At 37.4% G+C, this 25170-nt stretch overlaps 1 protein-coding gene across 5 annotated transcripts in view; it reads left to right on the forward strand.

Annotated features, from left to right (window-relative positions):
- cd2ap (CD2-associated protein) overlaps positions 1-25170 on the forward strand; it is an 81837-nt gene that overhangs the window by 12322 nt on the left and 44345 nt on the right. For all 5 annotated transcript variants that reach the window (XM_051725335.1, XM_051725330.1, XM_051725332.1 and 2 more), the window contains exons 2-7: positions 2194-2354; positions 11343-11541; positions 15215-15315; positions 16280-16400; positions 18159-18328; positions 24927-25020. In XM_051725335.1, the coding sequence (XP_051581295.1) occupies positions 2194-2354; positions 11343-11541; positions 15215-15315; positions 16280-16400; positions 18159-18328; positions 24927-25020 (846 nt within the window). The remainder of the gene's footprint in view (positions 1-2193; positions 2355-11342; positions 11542-15214; positions 15316-16279; positions 16401-18158; positions 18329-24926; positions 25021-25170) is intronic.

The following is a 25170-nucleotide window of genomic DNA, read 5'->3' on the forward strand; positions in this document are numbered from 1 at the left end:
CGGGACAACTCCCAAACAATCAAGAAAGCGAAGAGGAGCTCATTATTAAAGCAGGTGTGACATCTTTGGTGTGTGTTCACAAAAGCCAACACCGAGCAGAAAAATTTAATCTGCAAACAGTGTCGCACGATGATAATCACTCGTAATACAAGCTATCTGTTTTAGGACCTCATAATGAAGCAGGTGAAATAATAGTCTGAAAATTTATTTTTAAACAGTAAAAATAAAGTGTTTATTTTCATTGGGTATGTTTTTTACTTTGTGTGTATTATTTTCTTTGTTGCATTGCTTTGAGAAGATCTTGAGTTTCTCGAGGAAAGTTTATAAAAAGTCTAATAATAATAATTTTGGTTAACAACATATCAGACTAAAATGTGTCTTCATTTAACATTTTAGTAAAGCTGATTTTTAAAAACACATTTTTTTTCTCTCGTTGTTCCGGAAAACTTTTACTATATTGTGATTATATATAGTTATCGTAATATAAAATTACTCATATTGTTATATACGATTTTGGTCATATTGCCCACCCTTTCATACTAACCATTTTAAAGGGAATCTAAAGTGCTCTGCCATTCAAATGATGATCTTTCATTGATGGGCTTTGTCCCGGTGACCATACCTAGTAGATTTGAGAAAAAAAATTTTTTTATAGACTGGCCCAATCATTCGGAAGGTTTTGCTCAACAAAGAGGTCAAACAATAGTGGCTGAAAAGGGCAAGGTCTAGATTCCACATGCTACTACACTGGATCTTGTGTAAAATGTGCCTTATTCAATTTTAAAAGGTCAGAAACAACATGCAGGGCTCAACAGAAAGGGTTTTTCTTTTTTCACAAGTTCAGATTTAACTTTCCCTGCCAACATTTTCACTGACACCACCACAACAAAATATGCATTTTATTTTTTAGCAATCTCTATATGTCACAAAAATATATTTTGAACTGCCATTAAACAACTATATTTTAAATTTGTATCAAACACAACACTATTATATAAACACTTTTGCTGGAAAATATGACATCATTTAATGATGTGATGGTCGGTTTTTTTTTTTTGGTCCGGATCTAAAGTTATCCAAAAAGAAAAAAAAAACATTAAAAAACATTAAAATGCAAGTCATACAAATCAATTACCTGAATACACCTCTTCTATGATGAACAAGTTTTCAATTGCTGAGTTCAAAGTAATTTTAATATTTTTATTATAAATTATTTATATTAAAAATTATATACGTGTACACACACACACACAGTTGTGCTCAATAGTTAGCATATCTTGGCAGAAATTGTGAAATTTTGGCATTGATTTTGAAAATATGACTGATAATGCAACATCTTTTTTTTTTTTTTTTAAAGAGATAAGTCTTTAATTTAAGGATAGTGATCATATGAAGCCATTTATCATCACATAGTTGTTTGGCTCCTTTTTAAATCATAATGATAACAGAAATCACCCAAATGGCCCTGATCAGATGTTTACATACCCTTGAATGTTTGGCCTTGTTACAGACACACAAGGTGACACACACAGGTTTAAATGGCAATCAAAGGTTAATTTCCCACACCTGTGGCTTTTTAAATTGCAATTAGTGTCTGTGTATAAATAGTCAATGAGTTTGTTAGCACTCACGTGGATGCACTGAGCAGGCTAGATACTGAGCCATGGGGAGCAGAAAAGAACTGTCAAAAGACCTGCGTAACAAGGTAATGGAACTTTATAAAGATGGAAAAGGATATAAAAAGATATCCAAAGCCTTGAAAATGCCAGTCAGTACTGTTCAATCACTTATTAAGAAGTGGAAAATTCTGGGATCTCTTGACACCAAGCCAAGGTCAGGTAGACCAAGATAGATTTCAGCCACAACCAGTAATTGAGTAATAAAATTATTGGCCTAATTCTGTCTGCTCTACGTTTAATTGTTGGTCTTTGTACTTGTGCGTCAGACAGATGCTTTTGGAGCGCGTCACTTTAGTTGCGTTGCATCTCAGTGGTTTTTAGCGTCTCTCGTCATAAGTATTTTTTTTCTTTAAGTTAAACGTAGTTTGAAAATTTTGAAAAACGGCAGGTTAAATGTGAAGTGACAGTTTGAAGCATTAAATATGCCCTGAGAGCTTTAATTAAACATTTGAAGAATCTTAAAAATAACCTTTTTCATTAATGGTGACTGAACTGTGTTTTTCTCTCTTTGTAGTTGAGGTGGTGGTGGAGTACGAGTACAAAGCCCTCCACGAAGATGAGTTGACCCTCAAGCTTGGAGATATAATCAAAAACGCACGAAGAATCGAGGAGGAGGGATGGATGGAGGGAGATCTCAACGGAAGACGAGGCCTCTTCCCTGACAACTTTGTAAAGGTAATTCCAAAAATGATGCTTCTCCATGATTTTCAAATTCTTTTTCCGTTTAAGTTTTATTTATTATGCTAGCCCATATTGAGTGTGAGGAAACGATGGAGTATAAAAAAAACTTTATAAGAAATGTCAGAGTAGCGATTCGCAGATGTGCTCCACAAGTTGAGCCATGCACTCATGTAGGTGGCACAAGTTCAAATCCCACTCCATTGTCTAACCATCATTTCCTGTCCTCTACTCTGAGGCGGAGCCCCGGCGCTACTGAATCTACAGCTCCATGGCAAAAAAAAATATATTTGTTGTGGTCCAAGTTAAATGTGATGTGATAAAGACCTTGTACCATGCAATAATGAATCGACAATAAATAGACCAACACGACTTTCTATTGCATTGTCTGTGCTCCCTGTAAACAAAAACAACATGAGCAATGTAGTTATATTCATGACTCATTATGCATTATTAATGCATTCATTTAAAAAGTTTAACACGTAAAATTTTCGTAATCGCGATAACGCATTTACCGTTAATTAGGGGTGTAACGATGCATCGATCCGGATCGATGCATCGATCCAGTGTTATCGATACAATGCGTAAATATCGATATAGACATTTTTTTTAAGATGTACCTTTATTTTTATACTCATGTCAGCCACGTCCATATGCATTGAAGTGATGAAGCAACCTTACTATTAATTTGACTTTATGAGCGCTAAATATGCTTTTCATGTGGGACACGGATGTGCGCGGGGTCTTTGAAGCCAAATTGTGCTCTGCTATCCGTGTAGCGTGCGCACGCGTCAACCAGGCTTCCCACGAAGTGCAAACTCCATTGACGGGATCTGTGCAAGCGCATCCTTAAAATGTGAGCTCGTGACAAAAGCAGCGATTAATTCGGGCTTCCATCAATATCGTTGCGTATGTGACCCATTTGAATTTTCTATTTTAAAGTACAATGGAGAAGTTCAACCATGTGAAACATCTTGACAACGGCGACATTCTGAACAGCACTAACGAGAAAGAGAAACACCTGCTCAGCTCCTCTACACATCAACACCCTTACTAACATCTAGCCCAGTTAACTGTAACAGAATTTTTCATTACAGCTGTGGAAGTTGTAGCCAAGAAAACCACGGATAGCACGGATAGTTGGAAACAAGTCATGGTTATGTAAGTATTTTGAATTGGACTAAACTGAAAAATTAGCTGTCATCAAACGAGTGATGACCACTTGTGTGTGAATTTATTTTTTATATTATTTATCTGTATCTGAAGTACCTTATTTTGTTGTGGATGTCCCAATGTGTATACAGAGAGCTGAATAAAATAAATTATATTTTGGTTGCATTTGAGGGCAAAAAAAATGTAATTGATTGTGTAAAATAGGCATAATATCAGAATATCAATCGCAGGCCCCTGAATCGAATTGTATTGCTGCAGACTTTAAAGTATCGGCAAATATCGGATTGCAGGCCAAGAGAATCGATTCAAGATAGTATCGTGATGAAACATCCGATTTACACCCCTACCGTTAATACAGCATAAACCAGCATAACACTTGTTGGAAAGGCAAAACCTTTGTAATGTGTCTGCCCGGAGTCTTTACACTGACGAACACATCACAGACACGCACATCAGCGCTTCCTTGTCAGTGATCAAAAGATGGATAAAGGACCTCTTAATGCTATTTGATGTACAGAACAAGCCCAGATGGGACTTGTGATAGGCTTAAAAATATTTTATTTCTATGTAAGGTGTATTTTAATTACCAGAGAAGCACGTCAAGTCTTAACTATCACCAAAACGCAGAATGAGACATTTTTGTCTGCAAGCGCTTTTCAACAGACGTGATATACCCACATTAAAGCCAGTGGTATATAACAAATCTTTTCAAAGGTAGGAAATTATTGCTTTTGCTTCCTTGTGGAGATCCTTTAGTAGTGAGTGAGGTAATCTTCCACTCCCTTGACTAAACTTTGATCCCGGAAAGATTAGATTGTCAGCACTCAGGTAGTTTCAGGAGAGAACCATGGAAGGCGAGCAGGTATGGAACTCATTTTTGTCTGTTTGACAGTTTGTATCTAAAGATCTTTGGCTTGTTTTGTCTGCAGGACGTGTGCTATAAGAAATGTTTGGTCTTGGGATGGTTCTTGTGTTTGTTTAATATCTCACAACGTGACATTTGACTGCTGTGTTTCGCTGAATCACCAGATAGAACACAGATAGCACTGGATTTAAAGGGCACTTACAGTCAAAGAATAACCAGAATAGAGTTCTTTAATAAAATCATGTTTTTAGACCTACAGCACTATTTCATTATGTTTTTTTTTTAAGTAATTTCCAGGACATCGTGTTTGTTGTTTTTAAAAAGAATAGTCCTATATTTGATTATTAATTTTATTATCTGTGTGGTCTATTACCACCGTTTACAGACAAAGTCTGTATTTTGTTAAATGATTTTTGTTCTACTGTGGCTGTATTGTAAATATTTACATGTTGCTCTCTGGCAAGGCATTATGTCAGCATTGCTGGAAAATCTAGTGTAGTATAGCCGTCTGCTGAATGAAGACACATTGCTACTGTCATATGGATATGGATGCAGTGAAAAAGGAAAAATCAAATATCTCTGTTATAGTGTTTTATTTAGTTTATTATTTTAAGAAAATCAGAAGCTTAAAAAGCCTGAACTCAAATTAGTTCTTGAGGAGTAGGGAGTAACAGGAAAAAAATGTCTTTGTCAGCATCTCAGACAGGAAGTTTAGAGCGGATGCAGCCTGTGGCATTCTCCATTCTGCACTGGAGCCTCTAGGAAACGAGAGCACTATGCCACATGCCTTTGTCTTAAACCCAAACACTGTCTGAGTCAAGTCGGGACAGGGGGCAGAACCTGGACCAAATAATCAGACTGTTTGAGAGTCAATTCAAAGTGTTTTTAAGTGAAATAGCCAATACAAAAAAGTGCTCTGGTGGTACAATGATGGTATTAGATGGTAATACCATGGTACTTTGATACATATATACCATTGTACTGAATCATTACTGTATTCATACACCATTAGGGTTGGGTATTGATGCAAATTTCCAGATTCAATTCTGATTCACAAGCTCTTGATTCAATTCAATTTCGATACGATGCATATGAGTATATTTCAGTTATAATGTAAATATAACATTATAAAATGTCCAATAAGCATACTTATGAAGACAAAGCATCACCTAAAACATATATTGCAAAGCCATGACAGTTTACTAAGTAATACTGACAGAATTAATGACACACAAAAGCTAAAGTTATATGGAAAACATGTCCATTTTTATAGGTATCCATCAGCAATTATTAGGCTTTTTATGGACATATTATGCTGTAATATTTATCAGCTCTGTAATCATTATTCTTGTTTATAGAATTAAGTTTTACACTTAAAATAATCTTGTTTTCATACATGTTTCAAGAATAATCATAGCAGAAATAACATTCTTTGAAGCAGAGAAGCCCTGAGCAAGTTTCAACAGGACAATGTGAAAACTAGCTTCTCAGGGCGTAGAACGTGACTGTCTGTAGTCACTGTAGATCTTATCACTCTTTTGTTTCTCTCCCTCTCTCTGTCTCTCCCTCCCCACTTATTTTGAATGTGTAAGAGAGAGGCTGCACTGTAAAAAAAACAATCAAATGACTGGCAGCAGTGGCTGCCAAACAAAAACGGTAAAATATCCTTATTCAAATAAAGTGCAAAAACAGTAAATGTACAGATATTTTTATTAAAGGTTTTGCAGAGAAACACTGTTATTTTACAGGTTTTTCTTGAATTATGATCAAACACCTTCAATTAAGAGTTAACACATGCTAAAGATTGTAAAATACCAGTTTTATTTTGGAAGACAAAATAAAAAGTCTCTAAAAATATTGTATAAAACAGATTAAAATCATCTCAAACTTGACTGGCAGTGTTTGTGTTTAGATTTTATGTTTAAATATGTAATGGTAAAAACCTGTAAAAGTACAATCTAAATACAATATTTAATGATTCAGTTTTTATAGAATTACAGTACAAACCTTAAATGAAATATTTAATTTACTGTACTGATTAACAGTAAAAAGGTTTCTTCAAATTCTCATAAGCTTTAAGATTACTGTGAAATATCCGCAACTGAAATCATACTGAAGAAATACACTGAAAAGTTCTTAAAAAGTAGGATTTCATTTACCATTCCTTTAAACAAGTTTAAACAAACTTTATTTAAATTGTTTGTAACAACATTTGCCATTATGAGACAATCTGGCAATGTGAATACAGAGTACTGTCAGCTTTGAGAGTTAGCTAGTTAGTTATTAAATGTTTACCAATTTAACCATGCACCTAATGCATGTCTTAGCACCCCCGTCAGAAAAATGTGAACCACCAAAAGAAGGAAGACATGGATTCACAACAATGGACACTATTCACATATGTATCATAGCGAGGTAAACACAGTTGTAGCTAAAAACATATTGCCAATTGGTACACCAAAATCAAACCAACCGTCTAATAAATGAATTAACTGCAGCTGCGTTTACCCTGTTATAACATGTCTGAGGGTCGTGAGGTCTTTCCCTTAATGTTCTCCTGAAAATTAAACAATGGATTGATGATGATGACTAATATCTTATCTTATATAGTACTGCAGTTGATACTTACTAGTGATGGATTTGTCTCTCTGTTGGGTGTCTGTTCTCCCCTGTAAACCTTGTTCCAATGCTTGATCTAAAAAATTTAAGCAAGTTTCTTATCATTAGCAGTTATCAGTGTTGAGAATGGAAAGGTAAAAATTGCTAAAAGAAACAGGCAGCTACACATACACTACTGGTCAAAAGTTTTGAAACACTTGACTGAAATATTTCTCATGATCCTAAAAACCTTTTGATCTGAAGGTGTATGCTTAAATGTTTGAAATTAGTTTTGTAGACAAAAATATAATTGTGCCACCATATTAATTTATTTCAATACAAAGCTAAAATTTAATAAAAAAAAGTTTTTGAAATTGATAACTTGGACCAAATAATAAAGAAATGCAGCCAATAAGTGCCCAACATTGATGGGAACTCCTTCAATACTGTTTAAAAAGCATCCCAGGGTGATACCTCAAGAAGTTGGTTGAGAAAATGTCAAGAGTACATGTCTGCACATTCTAGGCAAAGGGTGACTACTTTGAAGATGCTAAAATATAACATAGTTTTGATTTATTTGGGATTTTGTTTAGTCACAACATAATTCCCATAGTTCCATTTATATTATTCCATAGTTTTGATGACTTTACTATTATTCTAAAATGTGAAGGAAAAATAATAATTATAATAAAGAATGTTTTTCAAAACTTTTTACCGGTAGTGTGTATCTCAGAGCTATTACCTTGGAATATTGGACATTAATAACTTGCATTCTGTTGAGAGATCAGTAACTGCACACCACACCTTTTGATATACATCTTTTTTTTTTTTCTGGTCCAACACATACAACAGTACTCCTCAACAGTCAGATGTGTATGCCTGTTGTAGTTGTGCTGTAATCTGTTTACAATTAAGTGACTGTCAAATTACCATACCACCAGTCATTGTACATGGTGGCAATGGTTGCCAACTATGTACATTTAATTTCTAACAGTATACACAATGTTTGTTGTCTCTCACACACACGCGATGCGATCATAAATGTAAGTTAGACTACATTCAAACTTTTCAGTGAATTGACAGATTTACTTAATTACTGGCTTAAAACAGAAGGAAGGCAATGTCACCACTCACCAAAACTGCTATCGTTCAACACAATCAAGTAAACATTAACGTTACTTTACCTCTCAAATTCATACAGAGTTCGTCTGAACTTTAAATTAGCTGACAACTTCAACACAGACTAGCAACACTGGCTACTACTACACTGAAATATGTACTGATATCTCAATTAGCATCTCACTTTAACACGACATCTTGATGAAGTAAATATACACATACAGAGGTATTTCCCTTCTGCAGGCTGCGATATGTCCGTTACCCGTTGGTGAAACTCTTAATGGGCATAATTACACTCCGGCAGGTAGTACAACTTTCACATGTCTCCTCTGTTTTCCCCATTTTTAGACTGCGCTACATAAATTAAGTGTATGAAAACAAAATATAACGTTACGTTAGGCTGTTACAGAAAATAACAGGGAAAATGTTTTCTTACATGATATCGCCATATTTTTGCAAGATATAAGTTCACTTAACTTACGTGATCATACAGCTCCCGTCTATGTCTTTTGTTCTTGGTTGACTTCCAACAACTCAAATTCGCTCAAAATAAGAATTTTGCAGGAAGATGTAAAATAATCCAGGTAACAGCCATTACTAGTGGACTGTGGCGAGTAGCAGTGTGGATGGCAGCAGCACACACCCACTCAAACAGACGTATTTTAAAACATGACCGGTGAGAGGCGCGAACAGTTCTCATTGGCTAGTTTCCTGAATGACAGTCAGATTAACCAATCATTCTCAAAGCAACACGATGAGACAGCCAATAGCAATTGTTTCAGCGTGGTAACGTATCAACTATAGGGAAAGACGACTTGTTTTAAAAGAAAGAAAATAAATGTGTGTAATTACATTTATTTGTAGGGTGTTGTATTTAATTTATTTCTCAAATGGTGTTTTCTTTGAAGTGTATGAACAAAAATTTAATAATGTATGGTAAAATTATAAATACAAAAATGCTTACGCACACGCACACACACACACACACACACACACACACACTTGTTCCACTATAATAGTGAGGACAGCTCATAGACTTCCACTGATTTCATAGAAGGCTAAAGATATTTTATATTCCCTAACCCTCACAGAAACCTGTGCATCCTAGTAGACTTAAAGCTAAGCATGATTTGGCCGATTTATGAACCTTTTTTTTTTTTTTTTTTTTTTTACTAGTGAGGGCCACCTAAAATGTTTCACTATATTAGTGAGGACATTTTGGACATTGTGGCTATTGTGAACGCATTCAATAGAAAGTACACACTAAATCACAGATGGGGAAAAAGTTTATGCTGCTCTCTTGGGGTTAAAACTTTCAAGCATGTTTGCTGCTCTAAAGGACTTAAAGCATATCAATCTTGCTTCTACTCCTTCTTGCCTGGACTATTGCAATGCGTTGTTTTCCTGACTATGCCTTTACTCATTTTACTTTTGTCAAATTCATTGGCATGTATGTGCTTTTACTCACTGTGACATCACTGATTTGGTGTGGCCAGAGGTGTAATATGACTGAACGTTTCAACCTCGAGAGCAGTGCAGTTTTGTACTCTTTCAAAAAGGCAATGGATTATCTTTGATGTAATGAAAAAAAGTTAGCTAAATTTGTATCCAGAAATACAGAGTTTGAATGTAAAAGTACACATAAATATAAAACTAATAAGATTTACCTTAAAATTACAAAGAAAAACATTAACTTGATAGTATGGACATAAACCTTTATATAATGAGCTACATATTTAATTACAGATAATTATTGTCATTTTACATAAATTTGTCTGTAATTTTAGAAAGCAGAAAAAATACGGTATAAATAATATAGTAATTTTTCTGTAAAAAAAAAGAAATACATGTAATTTGTCATTGTAAAATTACAGACATTATCTGTAAATTACCAACCCAACTGGCATTTTAAGTTTTATGACAGAGTTTTGAATACAAATTAAAAAAACGGAAAACTACTGTAAAAATTTAGTTATTTTCTGTAAAATTAGGATTTTTTTTACAGTGTGTGGTATTGGTTAATTTACATCTGTTTGGAAACATTGAATGTAGGTGCTGCTTGGTGGTTTCTGTAAAGGTCTACACTGTGTAGGTTTGACTTTTGATGAAGTGTTAATTTTAAAATCTATCAAAGAATTAAAAACTAAGCATAGTTAAAACCTGATAAAGAATTGTTGATTTTCAACATTCGTGGTACAATGAACAAACAATTACAAGTGCAGCTTTTCCAGCAATATAGATGTTTACTTCTAAGTAACCGATATTTCCATGTGTATTAAAAAAAGACTCAAATTGTTATTATATTATAGAAACTACTCTGGAAAACCGGAATTTTTGCTTTCATACTTAGACTGTTTTACGAACACTGAGATGTTGCTGTTTCAATAAATATTGATGTGTTTTTGTTTTTTGTATAATTTCCTGTGTGCGACTGGTGTTTTTTTTTTTTATTTTCTCCCCTTTTCTCCCCAATTGGAATGTCCTATTCCCAATGCGCTCTAAGTCCTCATGGTGGCATTGTGACTCGCCTCAATCTGGGTGGCAGAGGACGAATCTAAGTTGCGTCCGAGACCGTCAATCCACGCATCTTATCACGTGGCTTGTTGAACGCGTTGCCGCGGAGACATATCGCATGTGGAGGCTTCACGATATTCTCCGCGGCATCCAAGCACAACTCGCCATGCGCCCCACCGAGAGCGAGAACCACATTATAGTGACTACGAGGAGGTTACCCCATGTGACTCTACCCTCCCTAGCAACCGGGCCAATTTGGTTGCTTAGGAGACCTGGCTGGAGTCACTCAGCACGCCCTGGATTCGAACTCGCGACTCCAGGGGTGGTAGTCAGTGTCTTTACTCACTGAGCTACCTAGGCCTCCCACTAGACGTTTGGAACAACCAGGACTCTTCCTGGAACTGTCCGCCTGGCCAAACTGAGCAGTCGGGGAGAAGGGCCTTGGTAAGAGAGTTGACCAAGAACCTGATGGTCTTTACTCACTGAGCTACTCGGGCCCTGCTTCTGGTGTACATTTATTGTAGGGATGTCAATCAATTAAAATTTTTAATTGAATTATATTATATTACTAATAATATTCCACATTACGGTCCGAGGACATGATCAGTTGTGTGAATGAGTTATTTTTAATATAATTAATTGCACTGAAAAACACATTAAATTGACAGCCCTAATTTATTGTTTTTCTTTTTTTCTTTTTTTTTTTTTAAACCCAGGAGGTGAAAAAAGAGGAGCCAAAGTCCAAAGAGGAGCAAAAGGAGGCTAAAGAATCAAAGGAGGTGAAAGAACAGTCTCCGATACGGCGGCGATCATCCGGGAACGTAGCAAGCCTGGTGCAGAGGATCAGTACCTATGGCATCCCAGCAGGAGGACTGGGCTTCCAGCCCCACTCTCAACCCCGTGCCTCAAAAAAGAGTGCGTTTCATTTCCAATTTAATAGCTTTCATCCCTTTTTAAATTAAAATTAAAGGGACGGTTCACTTGCCTTCAAGTTGTTCAAGACCCATATGACTGACTGTCTTCCATGGAACATGAAATGACATGTTTTTAGTGTAAGGGACTGTTGGCCTCAGTCACTATTCTCTTTCATAGCATCTTTTTTTTTTTCCATGCATTGAAAGTGAATTGTGACTGAGGCTGACATTCTGACTAACCTTTTGTGTCCAACTGAAGAAAGTCATATGGGTTTGGAACAACATGAGGGTGAGAAAATGATGACAGAATATACATTTTTGGACATTCACTTTTTGTCTCTTGAGATACAATTGATATGCCTCAGTGGGCAAATCTGATGTTTATGTAGTTTACTGTTTACAGTAAATTCTTTCCCTACTTCAAGCTTTTGGTCTTAGCTTACCTGGAATCAGTGAGAGTTTATCAGAAAACATGTCTGGCCAGCAGTGGGCAGCAGTAGCTTTGCCTGTTGTCTAGGATAATTCACTGTTTTCGTTTCTTCTGTCTGAGTCTTGAGTGTAGGGCTGTCTGAAATTTGAGGAAGTCCACTTCATCAGCTCCAGCTGTATAGGAACGTTAACACAGAACACAGAGTGATAGTGATCTATCCTACATTCAAGGTTGCTGGTAGAAAGATAACTTAAAATAGTGATAACAGTGGAATGTAGTTCTGTTAACTCCCCTTGCGCTCCTCTGTATCAGCTTGAACAGGATGATAATGTTTTTATCAGGTCTATCAGACTGTTCCCTTGAGGAAATAGTGCATATGCTGTTTTTGTGTATTTTATGCTCAAAGCAGCTTTAATTCAAGCTAACATAGATTGTGTTCACATAGGCCCTCTATAATCTTTAAAAACAGGGACGGTTAAAGTATCAGATGGTAATACCACAGTGCTTTGAGATTATGTATATGCATACAAGATATATTTTTATTTTAAGAGATTTAATGCAATACATTGTTACATATTGTTTTGCTTTCTTTCCTAAAAAGGAAGTAAATGCATTTTGACAAGAAAAGAAGTGTGTGTATATAGTGTAAAATTTCAGCACTTTTAAAATGTGCGATTAATTGTGATTTAAATATGAAAAATGATGATTATTGTGATTAAAAATTAAGCGACTGACCGTAATAATATATTTATATTTACACTACCGGTCAAAAGTTTTGAAACACTTACTCATTCTTTATTATAATTTTTTTTTTCTACACATTTTAGAATAATAGTAAAGTCATCAAAACTATGGAATAACATAAATGGAACTATGGGAATTATGTTGTGACTAAACAAAATTCAAAATAAATCAAAACTGTGTATATTTTAGCATCTTCAAAGTAGTCACCCTTTGCCTAGAATTTGCAGACATGTACTCTTGACATTTTCTCAACCAACTTCTTGAGGTATCACCCTGGGATGATTTTTAAACGGTATTGAAGGAGTTTTTATCTGTATGCTGGGCACTTATTGGCTGCTTTTATTATTTGGTCCAAGTCATCAATTTCAAAAACTCTTTTTTTCATTAAATTTTAGATTTATAATGAAATAAATTAATATGGTGGCACAATTATATTTTTGTCTACAAAACTAATTTCAAACATTTAAGCATCCGTCTTCAGATCAAAAGATTTTTAAGATCATGAGAAACATTTTGGTCTAGTGTTTCAAAATGTTTGACCAGTAGTGTGTGTGTGTGTGTGTGTGTGTATATATATATATATATATATATATATATAGATATATAGATATAGATATATATAGTGGCGGCCAAAAGTTTGGAATAATGTACAGATTTTTCTGTTTGGAATGAAAGTGCTACTTTAATTCACCAAAGTGGCATTCAACTAATCACAAAGTATAGTCAGGACATTACTGATGTACAAAAAAAGCACCATCACTATTTAAAAAAAAAAGTCATTTTTGATCAAATCTAGAGAGGCCTCATTTCCAGCAGCCATCCCTCCCAACACCTTATCCTTGAGTAATCATGCTAAATTGCTAATTTGGTAGTAGATAATCACTTGCCATTACATCAAACACAGCTGAAAGCTATTTGGTTCATTAAATGAAGCTTAGCATTGTCTTTGTGTTTGTTTTTGAGTTGCCACAGTATGCAATAGACTGGCATGTCTTAAGGTCAGTGTTGGGTCAAAAATGGCAAAAAAAGAAACGGCTTTATCTAGAAGTTCGTCAGTCAATCATTGTTTTGAGGAATGAAGGCTATACAGTGCTTGAAATTGACAAAAAGCTGAAGATTTTATACAAAGGTGTACACTACAGTCTTCAAAGACAAAGGACAACTGGCTCTAACAAGAACAGAAAGAGATGTGGAAGGACAGATGAACAACTAAACAAGAGGATAAGTACATCAGAGTCTCTAGTTTGAGAAATAGATGCCTCACATGTCCTCAGCTGACAGCTTCATTGAATTCTACCCACTCAACACCAGTTTCATGTACAAAAATAAAGAGAAGTCTCAGGGGTGCAGGCCTTCTGGGAAGAATTGCAAAGAAAAAGCCACTTTTGAAACAGAAAAACAAAAAGAAAAGGTTAGAGTGGGCAAAGAAACACAGACATGGGACAACAGGTAATTGGAAAATAGTATTATGGATCTTAACCCCATTGACTGTAAGGTGTGTGAGAAGTGCCCGACAAGACAGGCACATCTATGGCAAGTGCTACAGGAAGTGTGGGGTGAAATGTCACCTGAGCATCTGCACAAACTGACAGCTAGAATCCAAGGATCTGCAAAGCTGTCAATTGTTTTATTTATTTTATTTATGAGAACTCTTTGAAGTAGTGTAAGAAGTTCTGAAAAAAAAATTCAAATTGTAATAGTCATTTTTTACATTATTAATGTCCTGACTATACATTGTGATCAGTTGCATTCCACTTTGGTGAATAAAAGTACCTATTTCTTTCCATAAGAGCAAAATCTGTACATTATTCCAAATTTTTGGCCGCCAGTATTTATATACTCGTCCAAGAAATCTTATCATAGTACCTTGTCCAAAAAATTATGGTAATACCATTATACTTTTTTGTTAGTGTAGAGCTGGACATCTGCGTGAATCAATCTGTATTATGCCTGCTGTATTTACTGTGTTGATGAGAAAAAACATAAATGCATTTTCCTTACTCTACACAATACCATGGTAATACCATGATTTCTTGGCCATGTACCATGGTAATACAGTGGCTTCATGGTAATGTCAACACAATCTAAATAAGTGTTGGTAAATTTGGTCCCTTGGCATATTATATGCCTCACAGTTATCTCGCATGCCACAAGCATTAAAAGGTGGATGATTACTGCAGATTTTGCGGTTTCGTTTCTGAGTGACAGTTAATGTGTCTCAATGGAAATACAGAACACCACTCGGAGAGCAAAGGGAGCAGTCTACTGTTTTTCTTCATAAAGGGCACATCATCTCTGGGAAAATGTGTCCAAACAGGATATGTTGTTGTATGTGAGAGTGCATGTGTGTATGCACATGTTTAAAGAGTCTACTTCCTGATTGTGTTAGTCATTAATCGTTGAGCCCTCTACAGGTAGCTGTGGGAGAAACAGTTCCTTCACATACTGGCTGAGCATGTCAGGCCAGATCCTGAGTTGACTGGCTGTGTTTTCGTTGCAGAACCCAAGAAGCGTCAGTGCAAAGTCCTGTTTGAATACGTGCCTCAGAATGAAGACGAGCTGGAACTGAAGCTTGGAGACATCATTGACATCATCGAGGAGGTGAGAAGCTTCGTCATTCATCATGCAGTTTGCATAATTTGTGTTCACCCTCAATACTGAGGTTAGAAAATCAATAGAAAATCTCATACAACAGATTTAATTATGTTCTGTGAAGGGTGAGATTTTGCATGCTGCAGTATGACATAAGGTTTTTGCAGTTAAGATCAATTAATCAACTATCAACCATCTACCCCAGAGACTTTTGATTAATAACATGAAAATGGAACACAATCTGTTTCTTGCACTCAGCCCAGCTGTTTTTATCACATTCCCTTACCTTTATTTGGTTAAATCTGCAAAACAATTGCAAATTGCATGATCATTAATTTTTATTTGTCGCAAAATCAGTGTCATTTGCATTTCTTAAAATTATCTCTCACTTTTCATTTATCTCATCTATTTATACTGGGTTAATTCTATGTTTTTGTTTGTTTGTTTTCATATTGTTTGATTAGGAGTGTGCATTACCAGTCAAACGTTTGGTCACTGAATTTTTGCTTCTCACGCTCTTTATAATAATGAATGTTATGATTAAGTCTAATGCATAAATGCTTGAAAATAGTCTTGCAGACAAATATAATTTCTTTCTATGCATGATTTTCTTTGCCAACCCACTGAATGAGTTGCACAGTGTAGTAAAGGAAAAGCAGCTAACAAGTGCCCAACATACATTTGATCTCCTTCCATACTATTAAGAAAGCATCTCAGGTGGATACTTCAAGCTAAAATACAGTAAATAGAAGTGTTGTGGGCATTTTTTGGACTATTATTCTAAAATGTGGAAAATGGTAGTACTAAAAGATACATAGATGTGTCCAAGCTTTTGACTCATATCTGTTGTTTTAATACTACAGTATTTCAGTAATTCATCCTGAATTGTATTTTATTAAGTTATAAACATGTCACCCTAGATTTTGACCATAGGACTGGATTGTTATTAGTGCTGACTGTGCATGTTTTGTAGGTTGAGGAGGGCTGGTGGAGCGGAACCATGAATGGGAAGTCTGGACTCTTTCCTTCCAACTTCGTCAAAGAAATAGAATCAACCGAAGACACAGAGACCGACAATGTCACAGACGAGCCAGGTACTGCTCAATTGATCGTGTGATACATTCTTAATGAGTGCATGTCCTTACAAGAAAACACTCAACAGAGGCCTTTGTTGCCTTTTTGTACATTTAAGTGTGTGTGCGGTGTGTGTTTATGCAGTTTCAGTCTTCATTATGGCATCTGCAGTCAGAACTGTTTTACTTTATGTACATTTTTGGGGTGTGTGTGATGCCAACTGGAGCAGCCTGACAGCAGCTGCTAAAAGAATAGTTCAACCAAAAATGAAAATAATGTCACAATTTCTCATCCTAATGTCATTCCAAACCTGCATGACTTTCTTATGCAGAAAAAAAGAATGAATATCAGTCTTTTCGATACAATAGCAGATGATAGGGACTCCCTGAAAGCCCCGAAAAAAACCTAAAAGTATCATAAAAGTAGTCTATACGACTTGTGCATCATATTCCAAGTCTTCAGAAGGCATACGATTATGGTGAGAAACAATCTGAAATGCAAGTCATTTTCCATTAGGCATTATGAGTGCTATAAGAGAAACTCGTTCATAGTGCCTTGCATGTTTATGTGAAAACTTGCGTTGTTTAGCGTTAAAAACAATGCAAGTTCTTCACCAGTGTTTATGCTGTTTTGCAAAGAGATGGCTTTTTTATTATGACACCTTAACTTTAGGCTGTCAAATAAAAATTTGAATTTTGGATGTCTGCCAAGCAGTGACGATGGTTTACTGGCCGTTCAGACCAGTTTCTTGTGCTAAAACAGACGTAGTGCAACAAATAAAACAATGCAGGTGTTTTAAAGGCTAAATGTCCTTTTAAACTGACACAGCGTCTCAAAAAAAAAAAAATACATTGCTCCTGCACGAGACGCTGAAAAAAACAGCGTAACGCACCGCAACAGGAAAAGACGTCTGTCTACCACATGCTTGCACAGAAAAAGATGTACGTGTTCGGAGCGAACAGCCCCTTAGGTGGAGGTCTTTGGCGGTTGTGTCTTGACTGTGCCTAGGCTTGCTCTTATGAGCATCTTGCCGTACACACAAATGTATTTAATGAAAAACACTGTGGTACTACCGGTATTATGAAGCTTGAGTCCGTGGTAGTAATATGGCACTGTTTTGTATTGTTTTTGCATTGTTTTTAGTGCTAAACAATGCAAGTTTTCACATAAACATGCAAGGTACTGTGAATAGCACTCATAATGCGGAAAATGACTTGCATTTCAGATTGTTTCTCACCATAACCGTATGCCTTCTGAAGACTTGGAATATGATGCACAAGTCGTATTGACTACTTTATGATACTTTTAGGTTCTTTTTGGGGCTTTAAAGGGAGTCCCTATCATCTGGCTACTGTGTAATGCTTTAACATAGGTTTTAACATAGAACCGTCTATTGAACATTTCTTAACTCGTTTTACATTTTTACTTATGATTTGAGAATATGAACTGGCTAAATCTATTGACTTAATCATTTTACTCACTTTTGTTGACAGTCAGATATGTTCTTTGCAATAAACAAAAGCTATAACATGGTGCTTATTCGTTTATATTGATTTTTTTTGTGCTCTCTTGTGGACGTATTTAGGAGAAAACTTTGATTTAAAAATCAGATGTCTTGTAGATTCCCCCCCCCCCACCTGAAATAATGTCTTGGAAATTCTAATATAATTTCAGTGAAAAATTTGTATTTAGTTTCTAGCCCTGTTGGCACTTCTACCTTGACTTGCATCATCAAAACACCAAAAAATGTTTGTGAAACTTGAGATGTTTGTTCACAGATAACAGAGATGGCACCTCTAGCCCCACGTCCCCTCTCCCAGGCAACGGTGTCATGGCTCAGCCGAAGAAAGTTAAAGGCATCGGCTTTGGTGACATCTTCAGAGAGGGCTCTGTAAAACTCCACAAAGTCCAAAAAGCGCCTTCTGAAAGTGAGGAAAAGAAAGAAAAAGTGAGTTGGTTTCTGCACCTGACCATGTCTTTTATGCCTTCCTGAAAGCCAACAATCAGGGATATACTGCAGAAGCTTGACCAATATTTACAGTAATTACAGCAAACACTTTTCTGCCAAAAAAGAATCCTGACTGTCCCAGCAAAAATTAATGTGAAATTTCCCCTTTAATAGAAGCCCATTGTCATATCAGATTTATAAGTATTAATGATGCTGGAACTTTACATTAGAGCAATGTAGCACATAATGACGGCTCATGAAATTAGATCATTGTCTTGGCATGTATGAAAATCAGTGCTGCCAATTTCTCATAGCCACAAGCAATGGAGCGTTAAAAGTAATTACTTGTATAACTGCTCTACAAGCCCTGCCAGTGATTGCTCAAGTCCTTGCTGTAGAGCACAAGGGAGACTGTCTCATTGTGAAACCTTCCTTATTAGGCAATAGGTCTCTATTTTTGGAGTTGATTATTTACGGTGGCTGTTACCATGCTTTCTGATGTGAGCTAGTTCTCTTAGTATCATTTATGTTCTGTGATTCAAACTGTCAATGTTATGTCTTCACAGATTACACCCAGCTGTGTGTTAACATTTTGGTTGTCAGCAGTATCAGTAACCTAGTTTACATCCACTTTTCGCACTGTTTTGTTATCGACAAAGTGAAAATGTGGAAATTTGTTTTGGAGAAATTTGCCGTCGTCTTCCTGTTTCCATTCAAATGGACTTTTATCGATAAAAATGGTGTGCGTGATGATGTCATGCTTAAACACTTTGTTGCATAGCTTTTGGTTTATCACAAAAGAAATCTGCCCTTAAGCCGTTTCCATACAGAAATGTGTGTATATCACTAATTGTGTACCTTTCGCCTCCCAAATGTCCCTAATTTTTTTTTTCTCCAAAGTCTTTGTAAAATGGGGAGAGTATTGAGACAATTAATTGAAATTAGCCAGCTTACTGTCATTTTAATTTCTCAAATAAATGCAATCAGAAGACGAGGAGTTGCAATCAAAAGGGAACAGTTGCCCTTCTGACAGGACTGTAATATTGGTCTTGACATTGCTTAAATGGCGCCGCAGATGGCTGCCTCGGTGTGGAGCGCACCTATTGTTTTGTTGTTTTTGTTTGTTTGTCCTGTGTTTAGTAATCTATTTCCAGTCAGTTTTACCAGAGATGAACTGCTGAACATTCGACAGCATGTACCAGACTCTCTTTTCCCGGTTTTTTCAAATGTTGGTCCCGGAATATTCAAATGTTTTGCTGGACATTTTAGTTGGAGGCGCAGCTCTGCTGTTCAAGAGACGCAGGCGAGGGAGATGAGCGGTGCGGATTTCGAACAGCGCTGCCGAGTATTCATCTAGCAAATCACCGCTGTCTACCTAACAAAACGGATGAACTACATCTCCTCACCCACACAAACAAGAACTTTTCAACCTCTGCTGCCTTGTGCTTCACAGAAACCTATCTGAGTGAAGCCATTCCGGACAGCGCGTTACATCTGCCGGGCTTTCAGCTGTTCAGAGCGGATCGCATTGTGGAGTTAACAGGGAAAACGAGAGGCGGTGGAACATGCTTTTACATCAATGAAAGTTGGTGTACAGATGTAACAATGTTAAAGAGGATGTGCTGTCCTAATTTGGAAGTGCTCTTTATTAACTGTAAGCCTTTCTACTCGCCGTGGGAGTTTTCCTTGCTTATTCTGGTGAGTGTGTATATCACGCCAAGCGCATGTTTGAATGCCGCGCTGCAACAGCTGGCTGATCAAATCACAGACACAGAACAACAATACCTGGACTCAGTTATTATTATTCTTGGGTATTTTAACAAAGCAAATCTCACACGTGAACTGCCCAAATACAAACAGCACATCACATGCCCCACCAGAGACAGGAACATACTGGATCACTGCTATACAACAATAAAGGATGCATATGGCTCTGTCCCTAGAACAGCTTTGGGACTATCTGATCACTGTCTGGTTCGTCTTCTTCCAACCTACAGGCAGAAATTAAAATCATCCAAGCCAGTAGTAAGGACTGTAAAGAGATGGACCAATGAAGCAGAGCGGGAACTTCAAGCCTGCTTTGACTGCACGGATTGGAGTGTTTCTGAGGCTGCAGCCACAGACCTGGACGAGCTCACAGATACTGTTACATCATATACCAGTTTCTGTGAGGATATGTGCATTCCTACTAGGACTTATTTGAAGTTAAACAATGATAAACCGTGGTTTACAGCAGAGCTCCGGCAGCTTCCTCAGGCCAAAGAGGATGCTTACATGGGTGGGGATAAAGTCTTGTACAATCAGGCCAGGAACACACTGAACAAGGAAATCAGAGTGGCTAAAAGAAGATACTCTGAGAAGCTGGAAAACAAGTTTTCAGCTAACGACCCTGCATCAGTGTGGAGTGGCATGAAACAACTCACAAATTACAGGACTCCTACCCCCAACCCTGTGGTGGACCAACAACTGGCTGATGAATTGAATGTGTTCTACTGCAGATTTGAAAGGCCCAATCCCACACCCACTCTGACCTTCACTTCACACAAACACCAACACCTCCTGCAACCCCCCTCCTCCCCCCTCCTGCTACTCAACCTGCACTTAAGATCAGTGAAGATGATGTGAGCCGGGGCTTTCGGAAACAAAAGACGAGGAAAGCTGCAGCCCAGATGGCATCTCACCAGCGTGTCTTCGATCCTATGCTAACCAGCTGGCCCCCATATTCACACACACCTTCAATAGATCACTGGAGCAGTGTGAAGTCCCATGCTGCTTCAAACGCTCAATCATTATTCCTGTCCCAAATAAACCAAAAATCACAGGACTTAATGACTACAGACCTGTCGCCCTGACGTCTGTGGTCATGAAATCATTTGAGAGACTGGTGTTGGCCCACCTGAAGAACATCACTGGACCCTTTCTAGATCCCCATCAATTTGCTTATTGAGCAAACAGGTCTGTGGATGATTCAGACAACATGGGATTGCATCATATCCTGCAACATCTGGACAGACCAGGGACATATGCAAGGAACCTTTTTGTGGATTTCAGTTCAGCTTTCAACACCATCATCCCAGCTATACTCCAGAATAAATTGCACCAAGTCTCTGTTCCCATGTCTATCTGTCAGTGGATCACCAGCTTTCTGACAGACAGGCAGCAGCTTGTGAGACAGGGGAAACTCACTTCTAGCACCTGTACAATCAGCACTGGTGCCCTCCATGGTTGTGTGCTCTCCCCACTACTCTTCTCCCTCTACACCAATGACTGCATCGCCAATGACTCCTCTGTCAAGCTCCTGAAGTTTGCAGATGACACCACTGTCATCGGCCTCATCCGAAATGACGATGAGTCTGCATACAGAAGGGAGGTTGAACAGCTGGCTGTCTGGTGCAGTCAAAACAACCTTGAGCTGAACACGCTCAAAATGGTGGAGATTATTGTGGACTTTGGTGAGGGGGGTCAGTGTTGGGGTGTTCCTCCTATTCTAAACAGCACTGTGGCAGCAGTGGAGTCATTCAGGTTCCTGGGCACTACCATCTCACAGGACCTGAAGTGGGAGACACACATTGACTCCATTGTGAAAAAGGCCCAGCAGAGGTTGTACTTCCTTCGCCAGCTGAGGAAGTTCAACCTGCCACAGGTGCTGCTGATACAGTTTTACTCAGCAGTCATTGAGTCTGTCCTCTGCACTTCAGTAACTGTCTGGTTTGGTTCAGCTACGAAATCAGACATCAGAAGACTACAAAGGACAGTTCGGACTGCTGAGAGTATTATTGGTTGCCCCCTGCCCCCCCTTCAAGAACTATACACTTTCAGAGTGAGGAAAAAGGCTGGAATAATCACTGTGGACCCCACTCACCCAGCCCATTACCTTTTTGAACTGTTGCCTTCTGGCTGACGCTTCAGAGCTCTGAGCACCAGAACCGTCAGGCACAGGAACAGTTTTTTCCCTCAGGCTATCCATCTCATGAACAGTTAAATTGCCCCATTGAGCAATAACTATGTGCAATACACAGTTTAGTCTTTTTTTATATTTATCCAACACATCCAACCTCTTCTGCCATTTCATTCCTCTGGAAAAAAAAAATGAAATAAAAATGTGCAATGTACATAACAGATTTGTTTTTGAACTGTACATAACAGATAACAGATTGTATTAGATTTGCACAACCTGTGTGTCTGTACGTATGTGTATAATTATTTTTTATTTTTTATTATTATCTATGTCTTGCTGCTGTTTTTGTATTGTTGTACAATGGAAGCTCCTGTCACCAAGACAAATTCCTTGTATGTGTAAGCATACTTGGCAATAAAGCTGATTCTGATTCTAATTCTGATGTTGCGCCTATCGCAGGTTGCCACCAGTGTCGACCCAAAAGTGATTCATCATGGCCCTTTTCAAGCTGGCAACCTGCACCAAATTGTGGGGGAAACTTTCAGTCTTAGTATAAGGACCATCCATCGACGTGTATATGCTGTGTGCACAGCTATTAAAGAAAAATTGATGTGGTGTAATATCAGGGTTTACATATGATGCATTCCTGATATTCAGTAGGCATTGCCATCACAACTGCATTATGTCCCTCATATTTGTACAGCAACTTTTAACATCCAACTGAACTTGATTGTCATCTAAAATAAATTTTAAAATGACTACCAGGGTGGTAGTCAGTGTCTTTTATTCGCTGAGCTACCCAGGCCCCCCACCTTGTCGTCATAATTAACACAGGCTAATGATTGGGGTAAATTCTGTCATGTGACACTACATTTTTGCGTTAATGCCTATTTTCTCAACAAAAAGTGTTTCCAAACCAATTTTTCGTGACATTTGAAGTTTATGCGCTAGAGTTAAAGGTAAAAATATTATGTCGACACTTGTGAAATTTCCATTAGCTATATCGCTATACTTTTTGATGCGCTATACTTTTTGACACAAACAAACCCTTGGATGGAAATGTAGTTAGTGAAATTTTGAGCTGTATTTTTAGAGGCTGAAAAAAATGCCTTTGTTCCATATTAGTTTAAAAGGCAATTGTTTAAAACTTTAAAGGAATGTTCTGGGTTCAGTGCAATTTCAGCTCAGTCAACAGCATTTGTGGCATAATGATGATTGAGGGACGATCCTTTCTGTTCCTGTTGGTGTGTAGCACCTATCTCTCTGCATATCCTAATGTTAGAAACAAGTGGCTGAAGTTTATTTCTAATAAGGTCCCTGATCATTTCAGTTTGACCTCTATAGTTCATGAAAAAAATGAAAATGAATTTACTTCCATGCCATTCCGGATGTGGATGACTTTCTTCTGCAGAACACAAACAAATATTTTTAGAAGAATATCTCATCTCTGTAGGTCCATACAATGCAAGTGAAGACTTTCAAGCTCCAAAAAGCACATAAAGGCAGCACAAAAGTAATCCATATGATGCCAGTGGCTTAATCTGTGTCTTCTGAAGCTATCAAATCTATTTTTGATGAGAACAGACCATAATGTAACCCAATTTTATTTACTGTAGATCTTGCCATTGTAGTATCAAGGCACAATCAGATTTCAAGCTCAGTTACACTTCCTAGTGCTTGACGCATACGCAGAGTGCCAATTTGAGCTAGGAAGTGTAATTTAGCTTTAAATCATGATCACCAAAGAGACTGCACATGTCAAGATTTATAGTGAAAATGGAGTTACATTTAGGTCTGTTCTCGCCCAAAACTGATTGGATTGCTTCAGAAGATATGCATTAAACCACAGGATTACTTTCATGCTGCCTTTATGTGCTTTTTGGAGCTTCAAAGTTTTGGCCACCATTCACTTGCATTGTATGGACCTACAGAGCTGAGATATTCTTCTAAAAATCCTTGTTTGTGTTCTGCAGATGAAAGAAAGTCAAACACATCTGGGATGGCATGAGGGTGAGTAAATGATGAGAGAATTTTCATTTTTGGGTGAACTATTCCTTTAACAGTTTGAATGGCTCATTTCAGCGCATATTGTTTTGTAAACTTGTCAGAATGTAAATCTGGCCTTGAACAGAAGCTGCTATTGAAGTATTGGGCAGCACAAACTCCTTTGAACCTGACAGCACTGTGTGCGAGTCATTTCTTATGTGAAGATGGTGTTTACGTACAAGTCTCTAAAAGTGAAGCTGCAAAAAAGTTTTTATGGCTTTTAACCTTTAATCCCTCTCTTCCTTTCCTGTGCATCCAACAGTTTCATTCAGATCAGTGTAATCATCCACTACATCTCTTTCATTCGGCCTTTGAACTTGTGATGTCGCAGAATATGATGTAAGGGTCAGAGGAATTTACTAAACCTGTATGTGTCATAATTCTAGCTCCATTTAAAAACATTGGTTTTGTCTCCTTGCTTTTAAGATCTTTGTCGGTTTGACTCGGATGTACTACAGTTGGTCGAAAGCCAAGACTGAAAACAGCATGCCCTCATTTACTCTGTGCATAGGTGAAAGTGATCGTTGTTAACTCAGCTTCTTTCTCATCCAGGCATGCCTGATGTTTCTCAGTCTTTACCATCCAGTGTGCAACTGCATGTGTTTGTACAGCTGCTGTGTCAGTAAACCCATTTGTGGTTCTGCTTAATTTTAGCCAATTTCATCATTATCATCCGGCACAAAACCCACCCCTTTGAGCACTCCTGACCCACCTAAAGGAGAAAAAGAGGCAGAGAGCAAAGGAAAAGGTGAGTGCATGGTATGGAATGATATAGCAGTGTGTGTTGTATACTAAACTAAGATTTATAGTAATTAAGGATGCAGTGATTATGACTGATTAGCATGACCTGAGTTTTTGTTATCATTGTCTAAAATTAAAAGGATAGTTCACTCCAAAA

This window comes from Myxocyprinus asiaticus, chromosome 19 (genome assembly GCF_019703515.2).
Source record: "Myxocyprinus asiaticus isolate MX2 ecotype Aquarium Trade chromosome 19, UBuf_Myxa_2, whole genome shotgun sequence".
NCBI lineage: Eukaryota > Metazoa > Chordata > Actinopteri > Cypriniformes > Catostomidae > Myxocyprinus > Myxocyprinus asiaticus.